The sequence below is a fragment of the Gymnodraco acuticeps genome, unplaced genomic scaffold (assembly GCF_902827175.1).
Source record: "Gymnodraco acuticeps unplaced genomic scaffold, fGymAcu1.1, whole genome shotgun sequence".
Classification (NCBI taxonomy): Eukaryota; Metazoa; Chordata; class Actinopteri; order Perciformes; family Bathydraconidae; genus Gymnodraco; species Gymnodraco acuticeps.
In genome coordinates this window covers 253,088-264,857 of record NW_022989961.1, presented here as the reverse complement: position 1 = coordinate 264,857, position 11,770 = coordinate 253,088, and the positions used below count along the sequence as shown (strand labels likewise).

At 40.7% G+C, this 11,770-nt stretch overlaps 1 protein-coding gene across 1 annotated transcript in view; it reads right to left on the bottom strand.

Annotated features, from left to right (window-relative positions):
• Window positions 1-749: 749 nt before the first annotated feature.
• Window positions 750-11,770, bottom strand: part of LOC117542858 (adiponectin receptor protein 2-like) — a 35,786-nt gene continuing 24,765 nt past the window's right edge. Inside the window, 7 exon segments of the mRNA XM_034210737.1 lie at window positions 750-2,583; window positions 2,585-2,680; window positions 2,792-2,985; window positions 3,590-3,777; window positions 3,873-4,059; window positions 7,024-7,195; window positions 8,137-8,310. Of these exon segments, the coding sequence (XP_034066628.1) occupies window positions 2,551-2,583; window positions 2,585-2,680; window positions 2,792-2,985; window positions 3,590-3,777; window positions 3,873-4,059; window positions 7,024-7,195; window positions 8,137-8,310 (1,044 nt within the window). The 3' untranslated portion in view covers window positions 750-2,550.

The following is an 11,770-nucleotide window of genomic DNA, read 5'->3' as shown; positions in this document are numbered from 1 at the left end:
GTTGCCGAAAGTCCCACCCAGTTTTCCAGTCGGTCTAGTAATATGTTGTGGTCAACAGTGTCAAACGCAGCACTGAGATCTAATAATACTAACACTGAAGTTCTGCCACTGTCTGTGTTTAAGTGGATGTCATTGAAGACCTTAACAAGAGCAGTCTCAGTGCTGTGGTCGAAAGCCTGACTGGAACACATCGAAACAGTTATTTCAATTCAAGAAACTAATCGACTGTTGAAAACCTACTTTTTCAATGATTTTACCTAGAAATGGGAGGTTTGATATGGGCCTGTAATTGTTCATTACTGAAGCATTCTAGATTGTTCTTTTTTTTTAAAAGAGCGATTTAATGACTGCAGTTTTCAGGGCCTGTGTAAAAACAGGTTTTACTATAGGAAGAAGATCTGAGGCTATGCAATGATCTCAGATCTTCTATAAAAATGTTCTTGATTTTGTCAGCACACTAGACATTTAGTTTGAGTTTTTTACACACTATACTATTTTTCTACGAATGTCAATTTTATCACTTTTTGTTTTAGACATACTACACTTTCACACAACACTATACATTTCAACATTTATTTTGAATTTTCAATATATACATTTCATATCCCTGCAAGCTGATTACTTACAGTATGTATTAGTATGATTATTATTAAGAACAAGATATACAGTATAAATAACACAAGCAATTATCTGAAGCTTCTTCTTTAAAGTTTGTTATGTCGTGCACAAACTCAGCACTAAAGACAAAGTGACAGATTCAAAAACCTTTTATTAGAACAATACAGCAGATATAAAGATCTATTGCAACCAAACACTCCCATCACAAATGGAACGTGTGCTTCAACAGACAGAACGCCCTCCCCATGAGAAAATAAATTAATATGAGATAGAGAATAAAGAAAAGAAAAGAAGAAATATGACAATGTGTTTGAATTCCTGCTCATAAAAAGCTGCCATCAAATAGAAAGGTACAAACCTACATTTTAAAAATAAATCATAGACATAGAGTTCATGATTAGCTAAGAATTTAAGTTTTTCCATCTTCAGGAGTGAGATTTTGGTATTAGCAGGAAACACATTTTTTATTATTTTATTTTCCAGGCAAAGTCTCCATATCTGAGGCGGACCCTGCTTTAGGAGACCCTCTACTGTTCTGAGGGGAGAGACCCTTGGTGCCCCCCTCACATGGCTAAAAGAGACAAACCATTGATAAATAATAGAAAAGGAAAAAAGAGAAATTAAAGCTTGAAATAATACCAAAAACAGCAGCAGATAAATAAAATACAACCCAATCCAAACGGGGTCTCCGAAGGACCTGCACTGTAATTACACTGCAGTTTAACAGAATGATAGACATAAGACTCAGGGGCCGTGTTTATACAAAATATCTCCAAGTTATCCATGATATGTTTGACAATGAATTAGAAAAGAATGAACTGGTTTTGGTGACATGGATTTCTTTTTATCTATACATCACAAGATCAAAGAAAATGGCTACATATCAGAGGACTGTTTTTACATCATGGTTGGACTTTAGATTTGGTTTTTAAGCAACAATGTTACCATGATCTGATATCTGACAGGTTTAAAGAGGAGAGGACCGGGTAGAGGACCACCTCCCCGCTGTGTCCTCGATTATATGTTAAGGTTGTCAGGTCAGAAGGTGTAGGTTACCACAGAGACAAACAGCAGCATGTTTAAAGCTGCTGGTAGACTATATGCAGATGTTATGTGTCTCCACCCTGCCTCCACCATGTTGATGAAGCACTTCCCTCCAACTGCAGTATTATAGACCCCCCCCCCCGACTGCTAGAGGAAGTGTAGATACAACACGCCCCCCTCCTCATTAACATATTCATTTATTTTGCCCTCATATTAGTTTTTTTTTTGTTGCATTTTTACATATTTCATACAAATCTATAACCCAAAATTTAGAAATCTTATTTACATGGAAAAGGTTTTTGTTTAACTTTTAAAAGAGACAATTACCCCCCACCCCCACCCTAACAACCTTCACAATCACAGAAGAAATACACTCATCTCTTTTATCATTATTGAGTACTCAGCAAACCCCCCCCCCCCAAATGTCCTCTTTTTTTTTTAAAAAGCCACAATTATGAATCCTTTTCAAATGAAAGCATCACACTCCTAAAGGTCAGACTCACACTGAGGCGAAACGGAGCATTATTGAGGTTGTGATGCCTCGCCACCCCCAACACAGACAGAGACACTTCCTGGAAAGAGCAGAGTCTCAAAAACTGGTTTAACTCACCCCCCCCATCCTGGAGAGGATTTATAATCAAAGTGCCAGAGGAGGGAGGGGGGGGGACAGACAGAGGGACAGAAAGACAATAAAAACCCTGGTCAGTCAGTTTTAATAGCGCCCACTGGGGGGCCCTCCTGTGTAGTGTGCACACACGCTGGTCCTCAGGTGAAGGGGGGGTGTGTGTGTGTTTGTTAGCTTTATGTGTGTGTGTTATTCTGTGCATATTATAAGAACCAGTGGTTCCCCGTAGTGTATGTGTGAGTGTAAGACTGAGTCAGTGTGTGTTAGAGGGTGTCGTCCTCAGCACACCCCCCCCCCTGCCTTGAGACGGAACTCCTGCAGGTTGGAGACGCCATGGAAATGAACGCACGCTCCGGCGACCACCAGGATGTGGAACAGCTGGTGGGAGTGGAACTGGGGAGGAGATTAGTCATTATTATTATTTATTTATTTAAAAAAAATGTTTTTCATTATTAAGATTTAGTTTAAATATGTTGTGTGTGTGTGTGTGTGTGTGTGTCTTACCCAGATGTCACACTTCCCGGGGAAGAACCTCTCTGGGATGCGGGCTGCGTACAGACAGGCTCCAGTGATGTAGAGCGTTGCCATGAGCAACAACCAGCCCATCTGCCCCATGGTGGTGGCTTTGATCAGACCCTCGCTGATGGTGAAGTGCAGGGTGGGGACCACGCCGCTGAGACCCAGGCCCACAAACACTCCTGAGCACAGACAGGGGGGGGGGGGCATTGTAAATGACAGTGTTTGGTTACGGCCACCAGGGGGCAGTGCAGCAGAGACACAGAGCAACACAAGCAGGAGTCATATTTCTGGTCACACTCAGTTTTGTCAGCAGCTAAATGCTCCATTTGTGCACCAGATAGTTCCTGTTGGCCAATCGGTGCAGAGCAGCTTTTTGTTGTGTTAAACAACACTAAAGACAGAGGTGAACCAGAGCTACCAGCTGGAAGATGCAGGGCTGAGAGGATTCTATGTGGGTCATCACTACGAGGGATCCACTTCACATCACTTATGATCATTGATCCATAGCTTATATAAAACATTGATTAGAGCAGCTTTTAAATCAATCTAAAATAAAAATATAATAGCTGTTGCATTCCTTCTTTTTGTAGCAGAAAGGAATGGCTCATGTGTTACCTGTCATCACGCTGCCTGTGATGATGTCATTATGTTTGTGAAGCACAGTGTCTGACGACATGCTGTGGTGCATATATTACATATGACATGAACATAATAAAAAACGTTTAGGAACTGGCTGACCATTTATTTTGAGTGGAAATAAAGGTTTGTATCATGTCACTGTACCTGCTCGGACCCCCCTGTACTGCGGCGTGGCGAAGAAGTCGCACTGGGACACGGTGATGGCGGACAGGCCCAGGATGCACACCACGATCAGGTAGATGAAGCGGGGCTGGGGGGAGCAGTAGAAGGAGTAATACAGCCAGGGCACGAAGGAGCCCATGATCAGGAAGGCGATCCCACTATAGTCCAACCTGAACACACACATGCACTGTTACAGATGCTGTACAAGGACGTCTTTTGAATGTACAGTCTTAGAAATCTGTGAGTTTCTGGGCTGTGGTCTTACTTGGAGAAGACCCTGGAGACGCCCTCGGAGTGACAGTAGACCGTGTGGAAGAGCCAGGAGAAGGAGAGGCAGAGAATGGCGCCCAGGAAGAACATCCCGATCACCACCTTCTCCTGGACCGGGGCCACGAAGGACATGTTGGGCCGGAACATGTACATCAGGCCCAGGAGGAGGAATAACAAACAGCCTGCGGAGAGAGAGACACGGAGACGCAGGGAGAACTAAATATGAATCAAGATACTACAGGCGCAGCTGTTCCCACTGAATCAACCAATTAAAGCCAGCTTATAAATTGTACAGACCTTGCTTACTCAAGCCACACAGACCAAAACAAGAAGTAATCACTATTAAAGATCAAATGCAAAGATTTTTTTATAATTGCCAGTAAAATCGAAATCATATAGCTACAACACTATCTAAGATATTGCAGTATTAAAATCGGAGATAATATGCGTCTGGCAATGCGCAATATTTATTTTGTTCAACCCCTAACACCAAGTCCGACGATTTATTTCTCAGCCGCTCGTCTCCGCAAGATGGCGTCACGTGACGTCAGAGTGGCCAAACATATTTCCACCTGGCTTATCGCTCACAGCTGCTTCCGCCGATAGTACAACTTAGTTTCGTTATCATGTCTGATTCTGAGTAGACTATAGACTAAAAGCTTTAGGAATCCAAACTATAACATATAATAAGTACCCTGTATCAAGATTGATGCAAAACAAGTGAAATTTGACCTTTTTAGAGAGGTTTAGAAAAATAAAGTCCAGGCGACCTCTGGGTAATTTGGGAACCATCAGTTCCATTTGAACTTTTTCACTGTAAAAATCATTTTATTACTTTGAATTATCACTATAGGTATTCATTCCATCCAAATACAACTGTTGTGAAAAAAAAATAAAACATACTCTGTTATCCTCTTAGCCCCACGGACCCGAAATCGCGTCATTTGCAGGAAACAACGTCTAAGGAACCTTAATATTTAATAAACTATGAATATTTCATATCCATATAACAGGGAAAAACTAATTTAACTGATCTTTTTCATTTATTTAAAAAAAAAAACACAATGCTAACAGTGAGCCTCTGAATTAGCCCCGAGCGAAAAATGCTAACCTATTACTGCACCGAAAATCACTCCTAGCTCCCTTATTACTTATCCTAGCTCCACATCCAACACATTGTTTATGATCGTAAAGACACAGAATCTAACGGTGCCCACCTCAACACTGAAAGATACAAACTCGCAAGGTTATCAACAAAAACGTACATCAAAACAAGTGGCGCTAGGTACTAACATGAGCTAGGCTTACCTTCCTCTTTGTCTGGTCTAAAATGGCATTAAAACGATAAAAACGATGATGTAGTTAATCCATAGGTTAATATCCAATGGGGCTGTGTCCCCTTTGAAATGTTCTGATAATCTATAAGCAATAAAACTGCAATTCCGTTATCTGCTGTCCGCTCTGTGCTCCGTGCGCTTTGAAATCAAATCAAAATTTGTTTACGTCAATTCTTTGGCGTTTCTGCATTGCCCGGCTCTTTCGTTCTTTCGGTTGCTTTTTGTGCTCAAATATGGAGGGGACGGCTCCGGGTTTCAGCCTCCGATGTACTTTAAATGCTTCTCCACCAACAGACTTGACGATGGCAGGATCAACATCGTATGCATCAGACGCAAAGTGGTCAAAGCACAACTTGCTCCATTTTGTCAGCTGCCAGCCAACACGATTCACTAAAATAATCCAGTTTCGGCGGATGATTTTGTCTTGGGGAAATGAATGAAAAATTCTCCCATATCCCGCACCGTTCGTACATCCGAAAGCACAACAATAACACATGTTTTGCGTGATTTCGCGGATATAATTCAGAGTTTTCTGCACCAGTCATGAGCGAAAAACACCGCTGACATGTGAACAGCGCACGAGACTGCCGAGTCGGGATATTTGACCCAGAGACTGTTTGGCCACAATGACGTCACACGCGCGAAGGCTGCTGGGAATGACATGTCAGAAATTCAGACGGCTTTGGGTCGAGTTTTGTATCAATAAAAAGCTTTTTTTCGGGTGTATTATCTCGATTTAAATTAAATAAAAATACAGGCAGTCTTAAAAACAACATTTCTATAAAAATGTAGCATATTTGGAAGCTTTGCATTTGACCTTTAACAGAGTCACACTAAAATGACCAAAGCATGTAGGTGCAGTATCTCTGTTGAACCACTAGGTGGGGGCAGAAGACGCCAAACTAGCTGCTAAACAATAACAGAAAGAGAAATGGATGTGTCGGCTTCAACAAAGTGTAAAACAACTTTAAATGAAAGTTAGCAAAACACAAATGCTGATTATTCTAACAAGCGCCGACCCAACATCAGAACTACTGCCCTGGTATCTGATGAAGGACTTGTTTTGGGAAGCTTTTTATACATGGTCTATTTTTATCACGGTACATATTATTTGCATTACCGGATTAATCTGTGTGTCATGCGACATAAATAAGTAAATATACATGGAGAGGAAGTTCTATGAGAGAGAGTGTTTGTACAGTAATGTGTTTGAGGGAAATTCCTGATCATATTCCTTGTTAGGATAGATAGATAGATATCTTCTATTACCATAAAGATATGTAAGAGGAATGATTGTGTTTTGAAACAGAAGTACGAGATAGCTCATTGACCAGCTGTTGAAGGGAGGCTGTAGGACAGTGATGGAGCAGAACCAGGACGCTACATATTGGTAAGTGAAGCTTGTGGGGAAGTAATACAAAGACAAATAATAAACAGCCTGACAGTGTAGTGTGTTCAGATGTGTGTCACTGTACAGTACTTTTAACAGATACTTTTCATGTTTGATAACTACAACCTAAGTGTTTGCCGATACTGAGACATTTGACTGAATGTAAAGCTAAGCCAGCCACCACATGAATCATACTGCTGCTTCTTGGTATTCAAACTTCCTGGAGTAGATTTATATCAAACCTTTTACAAATACAGCAACTGTAATTGTTTAGCACCATTTAAGATACTCATTAATTAAGTATTGAGAATGTCATATGAATGATGATTCAATACTCAAATGTGGCCTATACCTCAATGACATTTTGTGCGTGTGTGTGTGTGTGTGTGTGTATGTGTATGTGTGTGTGTGCACACTACCTAGCAGATGTGTCCAGATGTTTCCCGTCTCTGTGTGGATTCTGAAGATGCTCTTGAAGCAGGCGCGGAAAGAAGGCATGGGCGGCCTGTGGCCGTGAAGCAGGAAGTCGTTGTCCTTCAACCAATCAGGGAGCACGTCGTGAGGCATGACCCGCCACCGGCCTTCCCACACCTGATTGGTTAATAATGGACACAAATAGCAACACCATAAGTTTAGAAAACAACTGGAGTGAATGGAAAATGTTAAGGAATAAATGACCTCTAATCAAATTGTCCTTTAAGAGAAGCAGCTGTTTGTTTACTGAATGTCCTATAAATAGGATGTGTGTGTTTCTGTGTGTATGTGAGAGGGGAGTACAGTACGTGAGCACGAGTGTGTGTAGTGTCAAATGAACAGCATCGGGATCAAGTGGTGCAAATAAATTAACTGAAGTTGGATACATGCCGGCCTAAGGGAGAGAACAGAGAGAGAGAGACTCCTCTGAAAGGTTCTCTGCAGTGATTTATCTCCCTAATTTAAAACCTGCTGCTTGCCATTTTAGCAGGCTCTCAGTATACGTGTGTGTGTGTGTGTGTGTGTGTGTGTGTGTGTGTGTGTGTGTTAACATCAGTCCAAACTAGTGAGTCCATGCGAGTCCACCAGCAGTGTCCTATTTCAGACACTATAACTATAAACCTTAGTGTCACCCTACTTGTCCTTTTCATTAAAAAAACATCAAAGCACAAAATGTGCTGAATGTTTCGATCAAAGTAAATGTACTAAGGAGCAGGGTCTTTTTTTTATCAACTTTGCACTCCCAAATGACGCTGTAAAAAATGTCTTATCACTACTGTGCTGCTCGATTTCTGCAAGTAACTGCCAAGTACTTTTGATCTGTATAAGACATAAAGCAGAAGTTAAATAAATAAAAAGGTAAACCCCAGCCTATAAACTGTGCAATCGGGACACTAAACTCTGCTTTTATGTGTTTTATGGTTTAATTGGGTTCTTTTACTATGGGGCTTTATTGAATGTTGATTTAAAAGCATCTTGGTAGAACAAACATTGCTCTAAGGGATATTGACTTATTTATGGGCGGTGTGTATAGATAAGTAAATAAGTGAGTTCCTTACCTTGTGTACAAACTCCTCCATCCTCTCCATGGCGTGGTGAGCCTGCAGCAGGGGGGTCATCCCCATGAACCCTTCATCACTGCTCTTCCCCTCCTCTTCCTCCTTCTCCTCCCCTTCTCTTCCTCTGTCGTCCTCTTCACTTTTTCTCCTCTCGTCATCGCCCTCTGGGACCCTCTGAGAGCAAAACAAACACACACATGGTCAGGACTCAGGGCTTTTAGAGGACTGGTGTTGTTTGAAAACAGCTACAAAATGTGGTCTCTGTCAAATAAACACCAAAAAGGCAAACTTTAAACTTGTGTTATTTAAATTCTTGGGTTATTTGAGCTTTATTTGAATACTTAATGTTCGTGTCACTGGAAGACTGAGGTGTTATTTGAACCTCTACATGCCATCCATATGAATATTGATCATTTTGCACAAGCTGCTGCTGACCAGAAACACAGGTTTGTTTTTGGTATCATAGGAAAATACAGTATGGATAAAGATTATAAATTAGGTTTTCTGCTAACATTTTTATACAGTTCAATTCCCCCTGTTGCCATGCTCTAATGCAGCGGTTCTCAAACTTTTCTCAATAATGTACCTCCTTTGAAAAAGAAATTCAGCCATGTACCCCCTGATCAGCGCAAAAACTATTTGTTAGGGAAAAAATGCCTATATAAAGAGGTACAGTACAGCGCTGCACCATCGGTGTCTGATTTATTAAAACAACAACAGTAACTGAGAAACACTTAAATGCTACATTTCAAATGTTTACAATCCATCACTAAATTCATGGCAAACCAATTTTAACATCAAGCAATAACACTAAGACGACATTAGTTGCATTGAACTGATCTTATTAATAAGTTGTACTTACAATGTAGTGAAACATGGGCTTGTGCTTTACTGAGGATCTTTGTCATTCTGACAGGGAGGCAAACTGCAGTGATTACACTTCGCGTTTTGAAATGTGTGTAACTCTATTAATATAAAACCCACACTGCTCAAACTTTGTTACTTTTCCTAAAATTGGTATATTTATTTAATTTATTTATATATTTATTTTTATTTATTTATTTATTATATTTGGGGGAATGAAGAGAAAAAAAAGATATGAGCATTTATACCTATAACCGTCAGACGGGATTTTGACCCCTCATATAAACATAGCCTATGGATAATGCTGAGCTATACTTTGCGGCCACACCCCGTTGCCAAGCAACGCTTATTGTTTAGGTGTCCTTTGATACTGACGGGCTGTCAGGAGAGGGAGAGGAAAAGAGAGCACCCCGTTTATTTTTCCCATTTTATTATCCAGAATTACTGTAAACTTTTGAATAAAGTAGTTAATCTACTATTAGTAGTTTGTTTAAATGTATTACTTGTGTTGTTTTTTCATTAACATAAAATAAATCTCACGTACCCCCTGCAGTACTCCAACGTACCCCTAGGGGTCCGCGTACCCCCATTTGAGAACCACTGCTCTAATGTTCTAAGTAAGAGGTCTTTATTTTTCTCATACTGCCTGTGCTGCAGTCCACTTTGCTCTATAATATTAATCACCTCAGATCTATCTGGATAACCAATGGGATGGCTCGGAATCCTAGGTTATGAAAGTTGTCTTGAAGAGTCAATGTAAACCTGATCAAGTAGCAATTAGAAATGGTTGGATGAGCAGGGGGGGGGGGGGGGGATTACTGCTGATTGTAGTGATTACTGTGCATTTGCATATAACTGCATGCAAGCAAATCAGGGGTTTAGAATTATCAGAGCAAAACACATGAAAACAGAGTATTTAAAGAAACTAGAGAATGCAATTCCTGAAGAAATTGCTAGTGGGGAATGCTTTATGCTGAAAAGCTGGCGCTAAACTGCTATGCTGAAATGTAATGTGTAAGAAGAAAGTGAAGAATTTAGATTGAAATGATACATGAACACTGGGGGCTTGAATATGTGATGAGAGAAGAAAAGAAAGTAAAAAGGCTTGGAAAAGCAGCAGAATATTTGAACTAGAAACTTTTTAACTAACTTGATGGCGAATGATCTGTCGCCATGCCAACGGCATTTGATGACATCCCATAATACGCTTAGATGCGTGGATGGCTGCATCGTTACCAAACCACGTTTTGGGCCGTTTGGAGTATTTTCACTGAAGTTATGAGAAAACCGTGTGTCATGGTGAGCATTGTGTTGCCGTGGCAACGGCATTGGAAGAAATCTCAAAACTGTCCCGTAGATGTCTTCACGGCTGGACTGTTAGCACACGTGAAGTTTGAGCACTTTTTGAACATTTTCATAGGAGTTATAGCGACATCGAGGGATGCGACACACACACACACACACACACACACACACACACACACACACACACACACACACACACACACACACACACACCCACACACACACACACACACACACACACACACACACACACACACACACACACACACACACACACACTACACACACACACACACACACACACACACACACACACACACACACACACACACACACACACACACACACCACACACACACACACACACACACACACACACACACACACACACACACACACCACACACACACACACACACACACACACACACACACACACACACACACACACACACACACACACTATTTTTTCACAAATTATATTACATAATACAGAGAATCAAATATATCGGGGCTAAGCAGCACAGAACACTTAGGGGAACACATAGCATCTCCTTCTCCACACGGCTAAGCTGCCAATAATAGCTGAAACAGAGCAATATTTGTTTGGCTTTTCTCTTTGACATTCCAGCAATTCTCAGACCAATCATGGTGCATTTATCAGGGTTCTTACACCTTTTCCAAAGTCAAATTCAAGCACTTTTCAAGCATTTTCAAGGTGCATTTTCCAGCTTTTCAAGCATCTTACAGCTGTTGTAAATTACATATTTATATACACATACTCAAATGATTATTTCCCTACCTCACATTAAATCAGATGTTCTTTATGCTACCAAATGTGTGTTTCGTGATAGCCTTCTACACGAGGATGAAAAATTAAAGAAAAGAAAACTAAGTTCAATATTTCAAAATGAGTGACCCATCTGTATGTCCCATATAACCTGTCTGAGCCAATATAAAACAATCAGCCAAATAACTTTTCAATACATTATTGATTACTATTTTTGAGGTACTTTTAGGTTGGCAGTCAAGTCAGAGGTACATGGTGTACTTCTACTCCACTACAGTTCAGAGGTACATGGTGTACTTCTACTCCACAACAGTTCAGAGGTACATGGTGTACTTCTACTCCACAACAGTTCAGAGGTACATGGTGTACTTCTACTCCACAACAGTTCAGAGGTACATGGTGTACTTCTACTCCACTACAGTTCAGAGGTACATGGTGTACTTCTACTCCACTACAGTTCAGAGGTACATGGTGTACTTCTACTCCTCTACAGTTCAGAGGTACATGGTGTACTTCTACTCCACAACAGTTCAGAGGTACATGGTGTACTTCTACTCCACTACATGTATTTAATACCTTTAGTTACTTCACAGATGTGGATTAATGATGTGAAATATAATCAAGTGTTAAATCAGACTTTAGTTCCACCTGGAGTAAATCCACCAGCTACCCTGCA